The sequence below is a fragment of the Panthera tigris genome, chromosome A3 (assembly GCF_018350195.1).
Source record: "Panthera tigris isolate Pti1 chromosome A3, P.tigris_Pti1_mat1.1, whole genome shotgun sequence".
NCBI classification, from domain to species: Eukaryota; Metazoa; Chordata; class Mammalia; order Carnivora; family Felidae; genus Panthera; species Panthera tigris.
In genome coordinates this window covers 24,348,593-24,372,826 of record NC_056662.1, presented here as the reverse complement: position 1 = coordinate 24,372,826, position 24,234 = coordinate 24,348,593, and the positions used below count along the sequence as shown (strand labels likewise).

The 24,234-nt window shown below is 40.2% G+C and overlaps 1 protein-coding gene across 1 annotated transcript in view; it reads right to left on the bottom strand.

The window, feature by feature from the left end:
* Positions 1-24,234, bottom strand: part of PIGU (phosphatidylinositol glycan anchor biosynthesis class U) — an 83,452-nt gene that overhangs the window by 30,262 nt on the left and 28,956 nt on the right. Inside the window, exons 5-7 of the mRNA XM_007073597.3 lie at positions 23,307-23,416; positions 21,015-21,115; positions 3,959-4,056 (exon numbers count right to left, since the gene is read on the bottom strand). Coding sequence (XP_007073659.2) covers positions 3,959-4,056; positions 21,015-21,115; positions 23,307-23,416 — 309 coding nt within the window. The remainder of the gene's footprint in view (positions 1-3,958; positions 4,057-21,014; positions 21,116-23,306; positions 23,417-24,234) is intronic.

The window sequence follows — 24,234 nt, the reverse complement described above, 5'->3', positions numbered from 1 at the left end:
TATGGAGGGAAATTTAAAAAGACCTAAAAAAAAAACAACTACATATATACTTACCTTTGGATCCAGTAATTCTATTTCTAGAAATCTACCTTGAAGATATCCCTCCAACAACACGAAAATACATATATGCAAGGTTACTCATTAAAGCATTAACTATGATAGCAAAATACTGGAAACAATCTAAATTCCCATACAAAGGAGAAAAGTTGAACAAACTATGGTACATCCATACAATGAAGTCCTATGCTGCTGTAAAAAAGATCTCTATGTATCAATATACAGTGACTTCCAGGAAATAATAGTAAAAAAAGCAAAGCACAAAAGAGTACCTAGAGTATGCTATCCTTCATATGAGAAAGAAGGAAATACACATGTGTCTGCTCATTTGTGCAAAAGAAATACAAGAAGGATAAACCAGAAACTAAAAACAGTTACTTGGGGTGACAGAGGAAGAAGGAAAAAGAAAAGAACAAGATAGCAGGGATGAGGGCAGGGTAATACTTCTCTGAATATGTTTTTTGTATAGCTGATTCTTAGAACCACAGCAATATTTCTTAGTCTCTTCACATACCCCAAAAAACCAAAAAATTAAAATCGACCAAGGTGTAGGGGAAATCCAAAATTAATACAAGCAGTAATAAATGAGTCTAACTATATGTCAAATTAATAAGATACCTACATTGAAGGGTTACATGGGAGAAGAAAACTAACCTGAGTGACTTTGAGAAACAGTAACCTGACAGAATTCTGTAATGCTAAAGACAAAAAGAACTACACATATGTGTTATAATCAAGTCAATAGATATATTTCTTTTTTAAAAAAAGATTTATTTATTTATTTAAGTAATGTCTACATCCAAAGTCGGGCTCGAACTCATCACTCCAAGATCAAGAGTCACATGCTCCACCGACAGAGCCAGCCAGGCGACCCAGTACATATATTTCTGACCTGGGTATTTCTCACAGAAATTCTAGAACCACTTTATGTTGATTTTAGAACTGAACATATTAGCAAATATACTGCAGATAATGCAAGTTGGGCTTCCAACCATTAGAGAAAAATTATACACAAGGAAAAGGGAAAGACTAAAGTGAACCCTTTGGTGTCAGACTGGACTCACTGGTATCAGTATAAACAGGTATCAGTATGAAGAGATAGGGAGAAAAAGAATTACAGACATAGGGGCAGGGTTAGTATACATACATATATTTCACAGCTGTCTGTTAGAAGCAATGCCACCCAGATAACAATAAGCAGACCTATAATCCTCGGTTTCTCAATGATTTTCACCAATAAAAGCAACCAAGAGTCCTTGAAGAATTGATTCCAGGGCTGGAGCAGGGAAAATACAAGATGAACCTGGAACATCTTGTGGCACCAGAAAGAAAGGAAAGAAAGGCTCAAGAAGACAAGGCTAGTCAAAAAAACACAAAAGCCAATCTAAAAGAGCCCCCAATGGTCAAAGCTAGAAAAATTGTAGCAAAAAGCTAATATTAGTATTAGATTTTTCTTTTTTGAGGTGAAATTCACACACCACATGTTTAACTATTTTAAAGTATGCAATTCGGGTTCTTCAACAGTTGCCTTGAAAGAAGTCTGAGGTGGATGAAGGCTAGCTCCCACTCTACAATCTTGCTGCAAAGAAAACAAGTTCCAGACCAGATTCTGGCATACTTAACATTTATTAAACAAATATTCACTAGCAAGCAAGCACAGAGCAGTTCACACAAATCATTCTAGAAGGTCCATTAGTTGTTTCAATCACAGATTGTAAAAAAAGCTTCACTGGGGCACCTAGGTGGCTCAGCTGGTTGAGTATCCAACTTTTGATTTTGGCTCCAGTCATGATCCCAAGGCTGTGGAATTGAGCCCACATGGTTGTATCCATTTCTCCTAGTGCTCAGACTTTCTAAAGAATGAACTGAGGGGCGCCTGGGTGGCTCAGTCGGTTAAGCGTCCGACTTCAGCTCAGGTCACGATCTCACCGTCCGTGAGTTCGAGCCCCGCGTCGGGCTCTGGGCTGATGGCTCAGAGCCTGGAGCCTGCTTCTGATTCTGTGTCTCCCTCTCTCTCTGCCCCTCCCCCGTTCATGCTCTGTCTCTCTCTGTCTCAAAAATAAATAAATGTTAAAAAAAAAAAAAATTCAAAAAATAAAAAAAAAAAGAATGAACTGTAAGTATGAAGTAATAAAGGAAACGCAAACAGCATACTATTATGTGGAAAAATTCTTGGATTCAACAAGAATCTAGAAAGAGAATCAAAGCAAAATAACTTCACAGTGCAATGATACATCTATTAGACTAGCAACCATAACTCAAATTTGAAAAGCCAGTGCTGGCAGCCTGGGAGGAAATGGTTCACTATACTTTATTTTATTTTATTGTTTTTAAAGATTTTATTTTCAAGTGTTCTCTACATGCAACATGGGGCTCAAACTTCCAACCTCAAGATCAAGAGTTGAATGCTCTACGAACTGAGCCAGCAAGGCGCCCGTGGTTCACTCTAGACACTTTTGGTGGCACTACAAATGGGCTCAAGCTTTTTGGTGAACACTCTGGTCTTGCATAATAAGGACTATGAAAATTCTCACACCTTTGGGTCCAATGAGTTACCTGGAGGTACATACTTTAAGGAAATAACTTAAAGAAAACTCACTTTCTATACTATTTATATCAATGACAACCAGGGCATATCTCAAATTTCCTAAACAGGATGAAGACCAAGCTAATCATGAATCACTGTGTACATCAAGACAAAGACATATTATGAAGTCACTTAAAATGACAAACGTATAGCCTATTCCAATAAATGGAGGTATATACTGTTTTAGCAACACTGCTTTTTTTTTTTTTTAAGTTGATTTATTTATTTTGAGAGAGAGAGGGTGTGGGGCAGAAAGAGAGGAGGAGAGAGAATCCCAAGCAGGCTTTGCACCATCAGCACAGAGCCCAATATGGGGCTCAAACTCATGAACCATAAGATCATCATGACTTGAGCTGAAATCAAGAATAGGACACTTAACTGACTGAGCCACCTAGGCACCCCAGCAACAGTGTTTATAATTAAGAACAAAGGCTCTGAAATCAGATATTTCTTGGTTTGAATTGTGGCACTGTCCTCTGTACATTTTCAAGAAATGTTTCTCTTCTAAAAATGGATTTGGACCATGCAGGACCTGAAAATGGTTACTTGCTCTTGAGGAAATATGTGTATTCTCATTGGTGTGGAAAAGGCAGACAGTCAGAGGGCAAGTTCTTGCATCAGGATGCTTGAGTTCATATCTCAGCACTGTCACTTGCTGGCCATGTCACCTTAGGCAAGTAACTATGCCGGCCAATATTCCAGCTGCAATTCATGGATGTATTATGGCTAATAATAGACTAATACATAGCTAATACTATGACCTACCTCAAAAGTTCTTATGAGGTTGAAATGAAATGATGCCTGCAGAGTGCTCAGTATAGTGTCAGACATAGTAAGTTCTCAGTAAATGTCAGCAATCTGTATTCTTCAATTAATATTTATTGATCACTTACCATGGTCCCAGGATTGCATTACGTACACCCACAACGTTTAATTCCTACAAGAACCTTACATGATGAGTGTTGTTATACAGAAAAGTTTTTTAAAAATGAGCTTAGAGAGGGGTCTATGAATATTAGATGAGAGAAGGAAAATGCAAGATGGTTGGTAGATTCCAACTACACACACATAAAATGAAATACACTTAAACATTTGCAATGTTATGCATAATTAGAACTTAATGGTCACTACGCCCATTTTGTTTAAAGTTAGTCAAGTTTCTTTGTTTGTGTTTTCAAGTAGAAGCAAGTAGATGTGAGACAGGGACCCAGTCCCATTGCCTTTATTGAGCCATGCCCTTCATTGCCCCAGGCAGTGACTGGGCCATGTATTAAATGTCACTTGAGTGTTGGCTTCTGACCAGCAAGTGCTTACCTGGAGGAGATAGAGGAGTCCTGGAACAAACAAGGTGAGTGGGTACAGAGACTGGTATGTTGCTAAGGCAAGAAAAATAGCACTGAGGAAGGCACTACCTGTAAAAGGAAAAAAAAAAAAAAAAAAAAAGAAAAAGAAAAAAGAAAGAAATAATCCAGCTTTATCAATCAGGATTAGACTCAGCAAGTCCCAAAAGCAAGAAACTTTCTGTAACTGGTCAAATAAGCTCTTGTCAAATATCTCCTGGTGCACAAGGTGCTATGCAAACTCACAGATTGATTTCCCATGAAAGGAAACCTAAGAACTCAAAACCATTTACCTTTAGCAACCTGAGACCCCTCAAGTATGTTTCCTGCAAAATTTTCAGACCGAATAAAGGGATCAAGTCTATTAATATCTATGTCCAATTTAACTTATCAACTAAGTCCACAATTATTGCTTAAGCAATTCAGAGCTATGAAGCCTATCCCTATTTTACAATACCCTTTCCTTATGGACTATCTTCAGGTCATGTATTTATCATTAAAGTATATTAATTTTTATTAATAATTTCCCCATTTCCTACATAAAATGGCCCACTATGGAATTATTAAACATGATGTTACAACAAATTTGCAATGACATGGAAAGATATTTATAACATCCTATTAATTGAAAGTTATAAAAGAGATATATACTATGACCCCATTTAAAAGAAAACATGCAGGGGCGCCTGGGTGGCTCGGTCGGTTGAGCGTCCGACTTCGGCTCAGGTCATGATCTCACGGTCCGTGAGTTCGAGCCCCGCGTCGGGCTCTGGGCTGATGGCTCAGAGCCTGGAGCCTGCTTCCAATTCTGTGTCTCCCTCTCTCTCTGCCCCTCCCCCGTTCATGCTCTGTCTCTCTCTGTCTCAAAAATAAATAAATGTTAAAAAAAAAAAATTAAAAAAAAAAAAAAAAGAAAAAAGAAAACATGCAGGGTATGCCTGAGTGGCTCAGTCAGTTAAGTGTCTGACTCTTGATTTTGGCTCAGGTCATGATCTCTCAATTCATGGGTTCAAGCCCTGTGTCAGGCTCTGCATGAATAGCACGGGGCCTGCTTGGGATTCTCTCTCTCCCTCTCTGCCCCTCCCTTGTGTGCACTCTCTCTCTCAAAATAAATAAATAAACTTAAAAAAAAAAAAACATGCATAAGTAAATTAAAAAAAAAAAAGACTAAAAGACGAGGCCCAAAGTTCACAGTGGTTTTTTTTCTCAGTGGTTGGATTACTAATTTTTTTTTTATTTTTGCTTCTCTGTATTTTCTAAGTTTTCTTTTTTTGAAATTTTTTTAATGTTTCATTTATTTTTGAGAGATAGAGACAGAACATGAGTGGGGGAGGGGCAGAGAGAGAGAGAGAGACACAGACTCTGTCAGCACAGAGCCCAACGTGGGGCTCAAACCCATGAACTGTGAGATCATGAGCTGAGCCGTAGTTGGACACTTAACCGACTGAGCCACCCAGGCATCCCTCTAAGTTTTCTATAATGAACATCCTTTGTTTATGTCATAAGAAAAAATTGATTTCTTTTTTAAAAAACCAAATAGCTATTCTCTTTCAGATGTTTTAGACAACAGAGTATCCTAAAACCAAAGCTAGAGAACACAAATTAGCAACAGAGGTTTCAAAGTGGCCCAGAAATCAGGAGAGTGATTGACAGTTCAAGGCTGTTATCTTGTGATGATAATGTTTCATAACTGACAGGTCTTGTGGTCACTCTCATTAGTGTGGGTCAACTGTTTACCGGAAATAAGATATCCTCTCAATGGTGTTTCATTAAAGGAGTAACCAGTAACTCCACTCAGGGTTTTACCCTCTCCCAACCCAGCTCCAGAAACAAACAGAAGGAGATGATCCATAGGATTTTTTGCCCACCAAAGTAGTCTATTTCCTTGATCTAAGAGCCACCTTGGAAGAGGAGGGTTACAAATGTGACTACTTTATAGGAGAGTGAGTGGAGAGAAGAGAACTTTGAGGGCTTCATACCTCAAACCAAAGAAACTCATCAGCTAGGAACAATTCCTGGTTGAAAGAAAGTGGAAGGAAGGCAGAAAAAGGAGGAAGCTGGAAATAAAAGACCAAGGACAGAATTCTAAGGGCTGGGCTGTTTTGCATTGCTGATCAGTGCCAGGCATGATGTCCTGTGTCCAGGGTGCTTGTAAACATGACTGAGCAGGGACAGGATCATGCCCAGCCAAGCTGTGCCACCGCCAGAGGCCCCCACATTCCCGCTGAGCCACAGACACCTAGAACCAGAACCAGGTCAATTCTGAGATAGGGAGATGGCAGCGGTGGAGAAGGGGCTGTTCTGGAGTCTGACAGCTAAACTGGGCTCAAGATTCCCTGACTTGGCCAAAATCTGAATGACATTGTGTGGGAAACCAGCTAAGGGAGGAAAAAAAAATGGAAAGAACTTTTAAATTTAACATGGCTTTCTATAGAGACTAGGGTGCAAGAGAAACAGGCTCTTACCAGAGGAGGGAGGCTAATGCTCCAACTCCATCCGTTCTTATAAAAGTGGTGAAAACAAACATGTGACTTTCACCCCTCTCTCTCCCAGAAGACACCAGGGAGTGAAATAAACACAGTCACCTCCTGTCCTAATTGCCTGAGCTCAGTAATTACTTGTCTGGAGCAGCTGACTATCTATAAGGGCCAATAGAGAAGAAAGCGCTCATAGCATTATAGAATGGACTCATGAGTTTCAGAGACTTGGTCCCTGGATTGGGAGAAGCACTCTTCCTTCCTTAGATGAAATCAATAGTTAGGAAAAATCTGTTCCTTCTGCTATTCTCTACCAGTGAGTGGCAGCAACATCTCCTTGCTTACTGCAGTGACCCTTCACCCCTCCACGCCCACACTCCTTCTACCAGTCATGTCCTGTTGATCGACCCCTGGAACATCCACCACTGCAGTTCCTGCTCTCATCATCTGTTGCCACACGTTTTCAGCAGCCTCTTCCTTCTCCCCAGTGGTCTCCCCAATCTCCTCCCATGTAATCCTCCAGAGAAGTACCAGAAGGGTCCTTCTAAAACAGATTAGATTGTGACAGGCCTCTCTTTAAACATTTCTGATGATTCTGTTTCATCTACTGGATTAAGTCCAAACTCCAACGGCAAACAAGGCCCTTCACTATCTGGGTCTTATTTTATTTCTCCAGCTTTACCACCTCTCACTGTTCTCCTACACCCACCCCATCCTCCAGCTACTCTGGACCATTCCCTAATTTCTGAAACACCATGCCTTTTCATTCCTGTGTCTGTTCTCAGCCTATTCCTTCTGCCCAAGCTATCCTTCCCTGCCCTCCTTCTAGTGCAGACCCATTCCCAGTGGACAATTAAAATGTCACTTTCTCTAATGAGGCCTAAGCAGAGATGATAACAATAGTGATTACAGCTAACAGTGGTCACTTACTAGGTGTCAGGCACCTCTCCTCTGTATTCAGAACAGTGCTGGACTCAAACAACAACAACAACAACAACAACAACAACAACAACAACATAAAAGCCTTCAGTAAACATCACAATAACCTTGTGAAAGCTCTGTTTTCACAGGTAAAGAAATCAAGATACAGAAACAGAAGGCTAAGTAACATATCATTTTAACTAACAAAACCACTCAGATGATTCCAGTGCCCATTCTCTAAATTCATTCAATACCCTCATTCAATACTGATACCATCTTTATAATAATTTGCTAATGTTGTTCTCTCTCCCCATTTGTCTATGAGTTTCTCAAGGGCAATAAACCCCTCTTCACTTTGAATCTCCAACACCTAGCACAGTGCCTGGCACACCTGATGAATGAATGAATGAGTATCATTCAGTGACACATATGAATCCCTTTGAAAATCCAAGCACATTAAAGAAAACCAATGTTTCTTTTTTATTGAGATATAACTGACATATAACATTGTATAAGTTTCAGGTGTACAGCATAATGATTTGATACTTGTATATATTGCTAAACAAGCACCCCTATAAGTCTAGTTGAAACCAATGTTCTTGAGGAAGGAGAACTTAGGAAGTGTAAAACACAGGTAATGAAACGTGGGCAAGGCACAAAAGAAATCTGACACTTGAAAACAACAGAGCCTACTGAATAGAAGTTGAGGACTTGGGGAAGGAGGCTGGGCACAGAGAATGCTCTTTGTGGAGTAAACTATTGGACGGTGGAGGCCTGCGGTCCAGGGGCAGAAACATGGCATTACAACAGTCAGAAGCCTGATGTGTGGGATGTTGGGGCAGGTGTGGATGGGGCAAATACATAGTCTGAGCAAAAGTGAGGGGGAGTATGAAGACACACAAGAGACTCAGGGCTGATGTGTTTTGAAAAAAGCTAGAAGGGGCATGGTGGGTGGATTAGGAAAGCAGAAGGATGATGATATGTACTTGGGGCAAAGTCAGGAAAGATGAAGAAAAGTAAAAGGTGGGGTGCCTGGCTGGCTCAGTCAGTAGAGCATACATTTTTTTTTTAAAGCTCATTTATTTATTTTGAGAGAGAGGGAGAGAATGAGCAGGGGAGGGGCAGAAAGAAAAAATCCCAAGCAGGCTCTGAGCTGTCAGCACAGAGCCCAACGTGGGGCTTGGTCCCATGAACCATGAGATCATGACCTGAGTTGAAATCAAAATGGGACGCTTAACCGACTGAACCACCCAGGTGCTCCAGAGCATGCAATTCTTAATCTCAGGGTAGTGAGTTCAAGCTCCATGCTGAGTGTTGAACCTACTAAAAGAGGAAAGAAAGAAAAGAAAAAAAAAGAAAAGAAGGAAGGAAGGAAGGAAGGAAGGAAGGAAGGAAGGAAGGAAGGAGAAAGAGAAAAAGAAAAAAGAAAAAAAAGAAAGAAAGAAAGAAAGAAAGAAAGAAAGAAAGAAAGAGGTGACTTCAAGTATTTTAGACAAACTATTCAATATGCAAACATTTTGAAGTGCCTGCTCTATGCCAAGCCTGTGCTGGGTGTCAGGGAAACTGGCGACTGAGACAGTCTCTGTCCTTGGGGAGATCCCAGTAACCAGTGGCAAAATATGGAGGGAGAAAAGTATGAAGCTAGCCCATCAGGGGAATGACACCTAAGTTTTGAACAATGTTTAGGTAAGGCCCAGCAGTCCAAGGGAACAGCATGTGCACAGGCAGGAGGGCGACAGATGACAGAAGGGTGCACTGAGCATGGATGGGACTGTCATTAGCCTGATGGGCAAAAACAGGGTGAGAGTTGGGAGGAATGTCTGGAAGAGGGCACAAAAGGGGCTCTTATGGATGTTGGTAATATTGTTTCTTTTTTTTTTTTAATGTTTATTTATTTATGAGAGAGAGAGAGAGAGAGAGAGAGAGAGAGAGACAGAGAAAATTTCAAGGAGGCTCCACCCTGTCAGCGCAGAGCCCGATGTGGAGCTCGAACCCATGAAACCACAAGATCATGACCTGAGCCAAAATCAAGAGTTGGATATGCAACCGACTGAACCAGCCAGGCGCCCCAACATTCTGTTTCTTTCTTTTTTCTTTTAATGTTTTATTTTTGAGAGAGAGAGAGAGAGAGAGAGAGAGAGAGCGGGGGAGGGGCAGAGAGAGAGGGAGACACAGAATTGGGAGCAGGCTCCAGGCTCTGAGCTGTCAGTACAGAGCCCAATGCAGGGCTCGAACCCACGAACTGCAAGATCATGACCTAAGCCTAAGTTGAATGCTTAACTGAGCCACCCAGGTCCCCCACAACACTGTTTCTTAAAAAAAAAATTTTTTTAATGTTTATTTATTTTTAAGAGTGAGAGAGACAGAGCGTGAGTGGGGGAGGGGCAGAGAGAGAGAGAGAGAGAGAGAGAGAGAGAGAGAGAGAGAGAGAATCTGAAGCAGGCTCCAGGCTCTGAGCTGAAAGCAACAAGCCCAACATGGGGCTCGAACTCACAAACTGTGAGATCATGACCTGAGCCAAAGTCAGACACTTAACCGACTGAGCCGCCCAGGTGCCCCCAACATTCTGTTTCTTAATTGGAGTGTGGATTATTCATCATTTTGTGAGAATTCATGGAACTGCACACTAATGATTTATGCACTTTCTGTATTTATGTTATACTTCAATAAACAGTTAATCTACAAAGTCTCAGCAAGCAGGTAGGTAGGGGTCAGATGACAGCAGACTTAGATTGCACAATCACCCCAAAGCATCCAGCTACAGGCCTAGACATGACATTTCACATAACGTCTGAAACTGCAGCCTTATCTGGACAAGACCTAGGGTATCTTGTTCATCTAACCAGGAGGAACTATTCCAAGAGGACTATGAGTTTTGCCAAAAAAAGATAATCTACTGTTTATCTGCTGGTACAGCTCAGATACTAGGTTTTCCGTCCCAGGCCTAGTCTCCGGGCTTAGGATGGGAGTATTAAAGTAAATCAGTCAAATGTGCATGTACACTGGCTATAGTATTCAGGGAATTTCATTACCTACCCTATAGCTTTGAGTGTGTTTTCCAACTCTCTACCTGTGTCAGGGTAGGGGACAAGACAAGCCTTGGCAAGACGTGGGGTAACAATGCCTCCAGGGACTGCGTCTTGAAGCAATCTGGGCCTGGATAGGTAGCAGAGCTACAGGATAGCACAGGAATGTAGACAGGGTGGGGCTCTGGGGGCTGGTTCAAGATACGGACTACAAGTGGAATGAGCAGAGAGGGGTCATGGACAGTGACCTATACCAGGACAGGCAGTGGGACAGACTGAAATGTGGTGAAAAGGTCCCATGGGACATCTTCCCTCAGAAGAGGAAATTGCACTAGGGCCTAACCAACGAGCAAGATTGCTGGGAAGGAGGAGCCGATGCTGGGGCCTGGTCTGCTATACCAAATTCGTTGCCAAGCACTCTTTTAATGGGGCACGCTGTCTCGGAGTAGTCCATCCACATCAGTGATGATAATAATTTATTGAGCACATTCTCCTGCCATAACTGCAAGCAGTTTACACATATTAAGTTATTTAGTCCCTCTAATAACTCTATGAAGTGGGTACTACTACTATTCCCATTTTATAGAAAAGGATACTGAAGGACAGAAAGGTTGTTTGCCCAGGGTCACAAAACAAGTGAATAATAATAACAGGATTTGAAACCAGACAGTCTCACTCCAAACCCCACTCGCTTTAACTGCATCACTAGGTTACTTTCTTGATCTCAATCTACACCCGTATCATAAAAATCATAATAAGCCAAGCAACTATTTGTTGAATGGGCTCTGCTAAGGCAGTATGCTAAGTGTTTTATATTTCTTGTTTATTCTTCCACTTATCTATGAGGCAGACATTATCTATATGATCAAACTGAAGCTCTTGAAGCTTTGTGATTTGCCCAAGGCTACAGAACTGGTAACTAGAAACTAGCAGTTTTTGAAACTGGGTTGATCTGACACAAACAAAACAAAACAAAACAAACAAAAAACCCAGACTGCTTTATCCTAGGGTCCTGTCCTCTAGGACTTTCTTCATGGGCAGAGCTTTACCTTAGAGGGACCCCATATGGATGGGTTCAGGACTAAGGATCATCACTCTCCAACTGTTCTTCCAGGGCTGAGCTCCAGGAAGAGAATCTCTCATTTAAAACTCCCAGTTCTCCCCAGAAGGCTCAGGGAGCCCCTGTCAATCCTGAGGGATCTTTTCAAAAAGAGGATATTATAAAGAGTAGCAACCAGCATCATCATTCACTGAGCTCTTAGTACATCCCCCATCCCATGCTATATTTGACATGCACCATTTCATTCATTCTTTACATTTGCTCTATGCCATAGGAACTGTTTCAATTCCCATGCTACAGATAAGAAAATTGAGGCCCAGAACAGTTCACTGACTTGGTCAAGGTGGCACAGCCAGTAAGTGGAGGAGCTGGAATTAGCTACCGCATCGGTCTGCCATCAGATCAGCCTGAGCTCTTAATCACCAAGCACTACCTCTGATAGTACTGATCCTTCTTTTTCCTCCAGAAGCGAGTCCTGTCACACACACCTCTTTTGGTGGGACAAGGAGAGCTGGAAGGGTCCTTGGGCTGCAAACCTCAGGAATTCCTAGTTTGAAACATCTCAGGACTACCTATTAACATCTGTTTTTTTTCCTTTTTAAAGCCCAATAAAGACTACTTCACAGGGATGGAATATTTTAATTAGCTCACTGAAAGGCAGAGTAGCCCTTGACCAAAAGCCCCAACCTTTGAAATGAAACCCAGACTGCTCCACTAAAATAACATCAACCCTGCCCTTAGGCCTGCTTGCTAGCCAACACCCCAAAAAGCACGTTGTAATACAATGGCTGGGCCCTGTCCTGGCCTGTAGCTCTCGATGTGTCCCAGCTAACCCTGGACTGTCACAAAGGAGGCCAGAGAAGAGCAAGTAGGAGAAGGGGACAGAGCCAATGAGGCCACTCTGTTCTGTGGGACACTAGCTCCATGGAAGTCTGGGAAGAGAGTTGCCAAGTTTTCTTCCACTGTCCCTAACTTCTTTTTTTTTTTTAATTCTATTTTTTACAATTTATATCCAAATTAGTTAGCATATAGTGCAACAATGATTTCAGGAGTAGATTCCCTAATGCCCCTTACCCATTTAGCCCATCCCCCCTCCCACACTCCCTCCAGCAACCCTCTGTTCGTTCTCCACATTTATGAGTCTCTTATGCTTTGTCCCCCTCCCTGATTTTATATTATTTTTGTTTCCCTTCCCTTATGTTCATCTGTTTTGTCTCTTAAAGTCCTCACATGAGTAAAGTCATATGATTTTTGTCTTTCTCTGACTGACTAATTTCACTTAGCATAATACCCTCCAGTTCCATCCACGTAGTTGCAAATGGCAAGACTTCATTCTTTTTGATTATGTAATTTCATTCTTTTTGATTGCCGAGTAATCCTCCATTGTATATATATACCATATCTTCTTTATCCATTCATCCATCGATGGACATTTGGGCTCTTTCCATCCTTTGGCTATTGTTGATAGTGCTGCTATAAACATGGGGGTGCATGTGTCCCTTCGAAACAGCACACCTGTATCCCGTGGGTAAATGCCTAGTAGTGCAATTGCTGGGTCGTAGGGTAGTTCTATTTTTAGTCTTTTGAGGAACCTCCATACTGTTTTCCAGAGTGGCTGCATCAGCTTGCATTCCCACACTGTCCCTAAGTTCTTATCAGTCAGGTAAAATTAATTTTAATTATGTGCTCACTGAAGAAACTTTGGGGAAAAAAAACAGGTATGAAAAGGAAATAGAAACATGAGCTTACTCTCCAGAAACAAGCATCACTCTTTTGGAAACTATTTTTGTTGTTGTTTTAACATAGTTGAGATTATATTTTATTAAAGTATACAATCTTGTGGGGCGCCTGGGTGGCTCAGTCGGTTAAGCGTCCGACTTCGGCTCAGGTCATGATCTCACAGTTTGTGAGCTGGAGCCCCGCATCAGGCTTTGTGCTGACAGCTCACAGCCTGGAGCCTGGTTCAGATTCTGTGTCTCCCTCTCTCTCTCTGCCCCTCCCCAGCTCGCACTCTCTCTCAAAAATAATAAACATTAAAAATTTTTAAAATATACAATTTTGTATTCTGCCTTAAAAAATAAGTATTCTCACATAATCTACAATTATTTTTAAGCACCATGTGCATGGCCAAACTGTATGGGATTGAACTACATGGGTAAACCATGTTTTACGTAGCCATTTCTCTATTTTGAAGTATTTTCCATTTTTTCCAGTCATTATAAATCATCCTGCATTAATGACTTTGTATCATAAAGCTTTACCTGTATTTCTGCATTGCTTTCAGATAGGTTCTCATAAGCAGAATAAATCAAAAGTACAAACATTTTAAGACTACTGCCAAACTGTTTCCCAAGAGGCCTGTACTAATTTCTAAGTCAACTTGCCATGTGGGAGAATGTCTGTTTGATAGCACCTTTGTCAGCACTGAGAATTATCTTCTAAAATCTTTGCCAGTTTGAAAGGGGGAAAAAAATAAGCCTGTGTTATTTCAATTTGCTTTTATTAATTACCTATGGACTTGAGTATTTTTCCATATTTTTTAGTCATTTATATTCTTTTGTGAATTCTCCTGTTTTCTTCTCTAAATGAAATTCCTTTCCTAATTTCATTAAAATTTAATTACGTGGTGCAAATGTGCAATGTAGAAAAGTGACTTACAGATTTTACAAGTGAACCAACTTTACTGTATATTGTTAGTAGAGATTATTGATACACTCAAAGAGTTAGGATGGGTCAGAGACCCAACTAAAATAGAATTCTTTGAATATTTTAACAGATTTGAACAGACTATTATTTGTGATGGCCCCTGTTTATAGCTGCCAACAATGGAAGAGGTCTGGTACTCCATGACGAACATACTGAGAAATGGAAGAGGAGGTGGGGTGGGCTGATGAAAGACTTTTACATCTCATTTTATACATTTGAATTTCTTTTATTCTTTTTAAAAATCTTTTTAATGTTTATTTATTTTTTAAGGAGAGAGAGAAAGAACATGAGCAGGGGACGGGGCAGAGAGAGAGGGAGACACAGAATCCTAAATGGGCTCCAGGCTCTGAGCTGTCACCACAGAGCCCAACACGGGGCTTGAACTCACAAATCATGAGATCATGACCTGAGCTGAAGTCAGACGCTTAACTGACTGAGCCACCCAGGCACCTCCAATGAATTTGTTTTATTCTTACCAAGTACTTCAACTACTTAGGTGAACAACTAAAATTAAAACAAAACAAAAAAACCCCCAAAAACAAACAAACAAACAAAAAACAACTAAATTTAGATTTAAAGAAACTGACAAATATGTGACCAACGCTACAAAATTCACATGAAATAAGTGATAAAAGTAAAACAAAATTGTGTGTATAACATTATAAAAATGTCTATGAATTCATACAACAGAAATATGGATATAATATAAAGATTTTTGTTCTGTGGAACCAAAAACAATGTGGCTATAAGAGATACATATAACTTTTTCACATGTTTTTCCCCCAAAACAAAACCTTTCCATTGATTTAAAAAAACATACAAAAGACATTTTTTAAAACAGCATATTTCACATTTTTGTGTGAGATTCCTATTACACGTAACTTCAGAGGCTATGTCTTCAGTCTTTCCATCGTTGTACTTGGCTATTTTAAAGGTGGCATTTCCAAAGGCGAGTGCTCAGTCCCTTCTGCCAGGCTGCAGCACAAGGTCTTTATTTATTTATTGGGGGGGGGGGGCAGTAGGGGCAGAGGAAGAGGGAGAGAGAGAATCCTAAGCAAGATCCATGCCCAGCGTGGAGCCCGACACAGGGCTCAATCCCACGACTCTGGGACCGTGACCTGAGCCAAAATCAAGAGTCGGACGTTTAACTGATTGAGCCACCCAGGGGCCCCTACAGTCCTTATTTTAATGGACGCCAGATACCTTGATCAATGAATCTACCTGAGCCCAACACTCTGGAAACAGGGACTGAGGCAGGCAGTATTCACAGATAGCAAAGAGTCTTCACTATTTCAGAGTTATTTCTGACAAAATGACCACAATTTTCATAACAAGAAAATATCTAGTCATGGATAATAAGTTAAACTAAACAGCCTACAGAAAGACTACCCACAACCACTGCAAAGAGAAACAATGTCTTATGATGACCTAAGTCATTCTCATGCCACCCTAGAAAGGGTATGTAAACTCTAAGTAAAAAGTTCTATGTACACCTTTTGATTCTTTATTTCCTGAGTGTGCAAACTAGTCAGCAACAAGGTGGTGAAATAAGGACTCTCATATACTTAAGAGAATATAAATTGGTGAAACTCTTGAAGGCAATTTAGCAATAAATTTCAGAAATCCTAAAGAAGATATACATTCAGTGACACAATAATTCTATTTCCAAGACTTCATTATAAGAAAATAACTGTACATGGTGTGGAAATTACTATACAATAGAAAATCAATTGCAGTGTTATTTAAACAGCTGAAAAGTAAAAAATTACCTATTTAATAGAAGTTGGTTAAAGAATTTCTACACATTGCATCCATAAAATGGAATAGTATGCAGCCATTAAAAATGACAGATGGGGCAGGGTGGCCTGGGTGGCTCAGTCAGTTAAATGTCTGACTTCGGCTGAGGTCATGGGCTCAGGTCGTGATCTCATGATTCATGAGTTCCAGCCCCATATCAGGCTCTGTGCTGATAGCTTGGAACCTGGAGCCTGTTTCAAATTATGTCTCCCTCTCTCTCTGCCCCTCCCCAGCTCACACTCTCTTTCTCAAAAATAAATAGTAAAAAAAAAAGTAAAAAAAAAAAAGACAGACTAGATGTTTACCGCCATACATAGTAGATTACACTATTGACCTCAATTCTCTACCCCCTCTGTGTTCAGGCTCTTTGTCATAGAACTTTGCAGTGCCCTTTCATTGTGGACAAGATGGAAGTCTCCACTCCTAAGCTCAGCCAGGTGTTGTTTTGATCAATGGGATGTTAGCACATGTGGTATAACCAGAAACTTAAAACTGCATGCCTGATTGGGCTTGCTCACAGTTGTGCCTCTGCTCTCACTATGAAAAGAACATGCCTAATTCAGTTCCCTGGTCCAGCAGGATGACAGACATGTGGAGAAGGGTCCGGCCTAGATTAGCAAACTATAGCCAGCCACTGGTACACGAATGAGTCCCAATGAAACCAACAAACTGCCTAGCCAAGTGTAACCTAGATCAACCGACCCCTGACTGACTTACAGATATATGAGTCAAGTAAAAGTTTATTGTTGTTCTAAGCCACTGAGTTTTGGAGTAATTTGTTAAACAACAATTTTTATAGCATCAGTTGATTGATAACAGTAATATTTAAAAGTCTGAAAGAAAAATGAGGGAAAAAGTCTGGAAATATATACCCCAAATGCTAAAAGAATTCCAGTTAAAAGTGGTAGAATGATCACATGCATATCCTCCCTCCAAAAACCTCACTAAAATGACAATAAAGGAATAAAACTAGTCTTAAACAACAAAAGAGAGGGGATTAGAGCAAAATGAAGTTTAATACAATAGTGGAAACAGGTGAAAGAGGGATAAATGACTGAGCCACATGGAAGAAATTATAGTTTAATGGCCTAGAGACAGGAACAGCAATAAAAATCAGGCTAACTCACCCCCTAGAACTTCCAAGAAACTCAGCACCTTGAAGACATCAGGTACTATGGAAAGTGGGGGTACAGAGATGAAAATCAAGCTGAAACAGACGTCAGAACCCCAGGTCACATCTCATCTATGTGCAGTCCGATGACTACCCCTACATACCCCATCTTTCTATCTTCTACTCCACCCCCAGAAACTACAGTTTCAGAGAACACTAAAGAGACACAGGTCTAGAGGATACTATTCATAGTAATGGGCTGAGAGGAAGTGTGGGCTGAAAAGTAATGAGATTACATAAAGTCTCTATATTGCAGTCAGTTGTGGCCCCTGTTCCTGCTCTTTCAACTCTAGCAATTGGTCACATAAGCCCCCCACCCCACCAAAACTTCATCTTGGTTACCCTTAGGCAAAAAATTGGAAGATTCTTCTTTGGAAAAATTAAAGTATTCCAGAGGAAAAGAAAACCTATTATAAATGAAGACATTTAGGGATACCTCCAAGAAAAAAGGTCAGCCCACTGCCAGATCTCCTTACAGTGAGCCTGATTCCTGCCCATTCACAAGAGTCTTGAATGAACGTGTTAGTGCCTCAGTTTTAAATAATAGACAAACAGCCAAGGATCAACAAAAATAAGAGAAAATCCTCCCATGTGAAAGACAGAGACCAAAACAAAAAGGAAAAGAAAAAGGGCAGATGGGGAGTGGGGGTCCAGGAAGACAAAGGGACTGTGCTTAGAACTGATGTAAACTAAAAACAAAACAAAACAAAACAAAACAAAAAAAACAACAACCAAAACTCAAAGGGAGAAGAGAGGATACTTATCTCCCTTATGATAAAATAATAATAGGATGCTTCAAAGAAACAACTGGATACAAAGAAAGAACTTTAAAATAAAAAAATAGGGGCATCTGGCTGGCTTAGTCGGTAGAGCATGTGAGTCTTGATCTCAGCGTAATGAGTTTGAGCCCCACATTGGGCATAGAGTTTAACTTAAAAATAGGCATAAAAAAATAAAAACAGATTAAAAAAAGATATATATATATATGCAATTTAAAAATTCAGACACCTGGGTGGCTCAGTTGGTTAAGCATTCAACTTCTGCTTAGGTCATGACCTCACGATTCATGGGTTCAAGCCCTGCATCTGGCTCTATGCTGACAGTGCAGAGCCTACTTGGGATTCTCTCTCTCTCTGCCTCTCTCTCACTCATGCTCTCTCTCTCAAAATAAATAAACAAACTTTAAAAAAATTAAAAATTCAATAGTAGAGTTAGAAGATAAAAACACAGCAGTGGGCTACTTGGGTAGCTCAGTCAGTTGAGCATATGACTCTTGATTTCAGCTCAGGTCATAATCCCAAGATCATGGGATTGAGCCTCACATCAGGCTCTGTGCTGAGCGTGGAGCCTGATTAAGAGTTAGTCTCTGTCTCTCTTTCTCAAATAAAAAAAAATAAAAAATAAACAGAAACACAGTAGTATCCCAGCAAAAGTAAGAGGAAGTAAATAAGCAAAAAAAGATGGAAAAGTCCACTGAAAATAATATATGCAAATTAGACCAATCAAGAAAGGCCAATATCCAATACATGTCCCAAACAAGAGGACAGAGAAAACAGAGAGGAAAGAATTTGAAAAATAGTACAAGAACACCTTCTAGAACTAAAGGACACTGGTGTCCATACTGAAAGAGTCTCCCAAGTACCAAGCATAATAAATTAAAAAAGACCCATGTCAAGACATAGCATCATAAAATTTCAAAACACTGAGGACAAAAAGGAGATCCTAAATCTTTCAGAAAAAAATAGGTTACATATAATGGCATCAAACTGCTGAATAGCAACCAGGATGAGAGAAGACAGTGAAGCAATACCTCCAAATTCTGAAGGAAAAGTTTTTCTGGTCTAGAATTCTATACTTTGCCCCAACTATTAATTTGGTGCTAAACTAGAATAAAGACTGTGTTCAGACGAAGAATGACTCAAAATATGTACCTCTTACACCCTTTCTTAGGAAACTACTAGAGGAAACACTTTAGCAAAACAGAGGAAAAAAAATCAATGAAGGAGAGAAGGAATCCAGGAAAGAAGGGAAATGACACAGGAGAATTGTAAAGAGGAGTCCCAGTATGACAACTTTGCACCAGGCCCAGAAAAAAACAGGGAAGATTGGGGCAGGATGCAGGATGTGTGAGAGAAGTCTTCAGATAAAAAATGGAACTGATAGAATATTTGATGCATTTAAACATTTTTTAGGGGCGCCTAGGTGACTCAGTCCGTTAGGCATCCCATTCTTGATTTCAGCTCAGGTCATGGTCTCACCGTTTGTGAGATCAAGCCCCACATTGGGCTCTGTGCTGACAACAAGGGAGCCTGCTTGGGATTCTCTTTCTCCTCTCTCTCTGCCTGTCCCCCACTCACACACTCTGTCTCTCTCTGCCTCTCTCTCTCTCTCAAGCAAATTTTTTTTTTTCTTACTATATGAAATTTACTGTCAAATTGGTTTCCATACAACACCCAGTGCTCATCCCAAAAGGTGCCCTCCTCAATACCCTCTCTCAAGCAAATTTTAAAACTCTAAACATAAATAAATAAGCATTTTTTAAAAACTATTGTTAGGCACTTGATAGATCTAGCGGAACAACTGGGGGAAAATAGGGATTGGGACAAAAAGACTAAGCAAAAACAAGCAAAAAAAATTATTATTATTATTATTATTATTATTATTATTATTATTTTAATGTTTATTTATTTTGAGAGAGAGAGAGAGGGAGACCCTGCACATAGGTGGGGGAGGGGCAGAGAGAAAGGGAGAGAGAGGGAATCCCAAGCAGGCTCTGTCAGCACAGAGCCCGATGTGGGACTTGATCTCATGAACTGAGCCAAAACCAAGAGTCAGATGCTTAACCTTTTGAGCCACCCAGGTGCCCCCCCCAAAAGATAATTATTAACCCCAGGAAGAAGAAAAGGTTATACAAGAAAGAAAAAGTAATCATAGTTACTACTTTGCCCAACAATGAATAATACATACTGTGTCATAAAATATAGGTACCAATTACTGATTTAATCAAGACTGTGATATAACTTCTCTTAGGTAAAAGGGAAGTGAAGACATGATACAAAAGAGCTGAATCTTTATCTCCCATACGGGAATGCAATAGATAATGTCTAAAATATATAATTCATGAAACAGCAATATGAGATCTTAGAAACATGGAAGTAGGGCACCTGGGTGGCTCAGTTGGTTAGGCCTCCGACTCTTGGTTTCAGCTCAGGTCATGATCTCACAGTTCGTGGGTTCGAGCCCTGCATCAGGCTCTGTGCTGGCAGCATGGGGCCTGCTTAGTATTCTCTATTTCTCCCTTTCTCTGCCCTTTCCCTGCTTTCTCTTTCTCTCTCAAAATAAATAAGTAAACATTAAAAATTTTTTGAAAAAAATAAAAGAAATATGGAAGTAAATACCAGCAAAAGCCAGAAAGTAGTTCTTTTGAAGTTGAACTAGGGATGGGAAGAGAGGCAAAGGACTGCTCTTCTCATTATAAGCTTTTTCTCAGTTTTTTGTTTGTTTTTTAAAGTTTATTTGCTTATTTTTTAAAGTAATCTCTACGTAGACCCAACATGGGGCTCAAACTCAGGACCCCAAGATCAAGAGTCCCATGCTCTTCCAACTGACCCAGGCAGGTGCCCCATTGTTTGTTTTTTTCCAACTCTGTTAACAGTAACTCTCTTGAGTAGTAGAATTTCAGCATCTTCTAATTTTTTTTTCTCTTAGCTTACTTAAATTTCCTATAATAATCCTGTATTATTTGTGTAATTAAAAAATATGTTCTTAAGTGTTGGATTTTTTTTTTTTTTTTAATCCACAGAAGAAGTATTACAAAACCATACACAAATCAAGTCAGGGACCGAGCTTTGGGCTTTCCTTTGGGGCCTTACCTTTTATCGTGGTCAAAATGAAGAAGGCAATGAGGGTGTTATTGATGGCACAGGTAGACTTGGCAACACAAGACAAGACCGTGTAGGGATTTAAGAGATAGCTGGGGGAAAAAACATACAAAATTGGCATCAGTAATCCCAGTCAAAGGACCAGGGAGTCCTGGCCACCACAGGTAGGCAAGTCAAGGGACTTACTAAAACCATACTCAAGGGAAGGCAATTCTTAGAAATGAGTTCTCTTAAGTAAAGAGAATGAAATGGTGTTGGCACCAATTAATATAAGACACCGAACGTTCACTGCCTAGTCTGTGCTGTGTGGTAAATCATCACAGAGATCCAGTAAACTAGCGATACCATTATTCCTCCCATGAGGAAACTGAGACTCAGTGGTTAAGTAATTTGCCCAAGGCTTCACAAGTTAATAAATACATTCAAAATCAGTACCTCCTGGCTCTAAAGCCTATGTTGTTTCTAGTACTTCAGATCTCATAAGTGATAAAATTTTACCAACTCCCACAGAGCCATATATTTTAGGAATGGCTACAGTTGTCTTTGAAAACCAGGAGGTAATTTTTCCTCAGTTGGGCTCCTAAGCTCTGACACAGGATACCCCCCGTTCCTCTGAGAGGTCAGAGTAGCTTTGGTTTAGCCCTCTTGGTAGTCAAGCTGTATCCACCAAGCTAGATCCCAAGTACAGGGTAAGAATCTACTGAATTCAATGAGCTGGTTGTCATGGAACTTCACAGGACATCTTGAACTTCTACTGGAAGGAATTAAGCTCACAAACCTAGTCTTTTCTTGAGGTGGGAAGGAATGGACTGAGCAATGAATTTAAAATGCTGATTAGGGAAATCTTGTGTAGTCAAAATAGATTATTATTTTATTTATTTCTATCCTCTTCTTCAGAAGATTTGAGGCAGCTCAAATGAGAACAGGTAATAAAAAATAATAGGAAAATAAAAATAGAAACAAAAAAAATCAAGACCAGGAAAAACATTAAAAAAAAAAAAAAAAAGGCCAGGGAAAAAAGACCAAATGGGTTTTCTACAGCACTGTAATAATCAGCTTCAAATCTGGTTCTGAGTTTCCTGGCAGACAAAGTGAAAAGGGAAACCAGTTACATAATTCTGATTATTAGATAGGAAGAAACATACCAGTGTCTCAGGGAGAGATTATAATTATTATTCACCAGTAAAGACCTTAAATCCAATACCTCCCAAGGCTGTAAGAGTAGCAGTTCTAAAAACCAAAGGCCCAGAAATTGTTGGTGTTTTTTTTCAAGAATTACAGACAGGCTTGTTATACAACCTTTAAAGAAATGGCTGCTGCTATTATAAAAGTATCCCCAGGAGATAAATGAGTCCATAAGGGATTCATAATGTTGCTAAACCTCTGGTTCTAATTAGGTAGTTCTTGCTAGTATTTCTGAAATACATAGAAATGAAAGCTGTTTGGTGGGAGAGGGGAAGAAAGCCATTTCTAAATAGCAGGTGATGTTCAAAAAGCAGCTGCACACCACCTAATACTGAACAGGAGATTCACATATAAAGCAGAGGGTTGAATAAACTGTCCTCACAAGCCCCTTCTAATTCTGAAGTTCTAAGGTCATGTTTTTCCATGAGGAAATTTGCCCATCTTGTTTACACTATATCCCTAGAAGCTAGTATATTATTCATATTCAATGACTATGAGCTGCCTGAATAATTATTCACATTTGCCTATCTCTACATAAACAAGAATAACCTGAAAGAATTAAACTTACAGGCAGCACTGAGTACTCCTAGAGAATTCTTTTAAAGAGCTTCAGTAAGTTCCACTCTCCCATACTGGTCACCCAGCTGGGATGGGTCTATCTGGCTATAGTTTTCTAAACTACAAATGGGGGACTAACTGTATATGAAACATAGGAGATGCTCAAAATAATGGCCATATAAAGATTGGAATTTTATTCAATCCATATATACAATTAAAGAACTTTGGGGTTTTTTGTTTGTTTTTTTTTTTAAAGAAACATGGGTTACAAGTAGGCTGGAGCCCAGATCAGCGTGGAGTGAAAAAGCATTTGTGAAGGGCTGATTGTGCATGTCCCTGTGTGAAGCTTTGTCCCAAAAGAGACAGAATGGCTCTGTCTCTTTTGCTGGCCAGAACCCCAGTTGTGCAACAGAACCACAGCAAGTACTTGATGACTAAGACCGCAGATCTCCAAAAATACAACAAACAACATGAGAAAGTCTCATCAGATTTTCCTCGCATTCACTGGCACCGAGCCCTGTTTTGTCAAATAATACTTACAACAGGGCCACTTTCAGAGGGATGTAACGCATTTCCATAGGGGTTCGGATGAGTTCGGCCACATCTGGGGCATACTGGTCTAGTTCTAGGAGGAGTTTCTGCTTTTTAAACTGGAAAAAAAAAATGACAAAACACATTATTTCCCATTGCTTTTAGAATGAAGACAGTAGTCCTTCCATGGCCCACATGGCCCCACCTGGTCTTGGCCCTACCTCTCCAGGCTCATCTCATACCCACCTCTCACCTCACCTCTCATTTTCTGGGTTCTGGCACATGCCATACCCCTCCTGCTCCCAGGCCTTTGCATTTGAATTGGAACAACCTCTTCTTCTCTTTCCTTATTAGCTCCCACATAGTCTTTAGATCTGTTAAATCATTTCTTCTTCAGGAAGGCACACTAACCCCCTTCAAGTAGGTAAAATGTCCCTATTAATACACATTCTTTCATAGCGCTGTTCACAGTTATGACTTTTTTATTTATGTGACTAATATCTGTCTCCCTCACTAGACTATGAGTTCCATGAGGACAGGGACCATGTTTTTGCCAATAATTTCCAATACCTGGCACAGTGAGCAAACAATAAATATCTATTGAATGACTGAATGAATAAATGGCAAAGCAATGTTCCCAGCCCTGTTGAAGAGTTACCATGACTGGCCTAAGAACTCCAAAGTTCCATCAGCAAAGTGAAATATTTTCATGCAAAGTAAAATGATCCCCTGAATGTCACAGTATCCCAGGTTTTCTTCCATGTTCTCCTGTTTCAAGTTTTTGACTCCCACAGAGGAAGTGGGGAATGGCCATGATGAAGAAAAGGAGGAGAGCTGGGTGTGGCTGGGCAGCTGGAGAGTCAGGAGGGAATGAGACGGGGGTGGAAAGCTCTCGCCTTCCCCTGGTATGTCCCAACAAGTTCATGGGTGTGCTCCA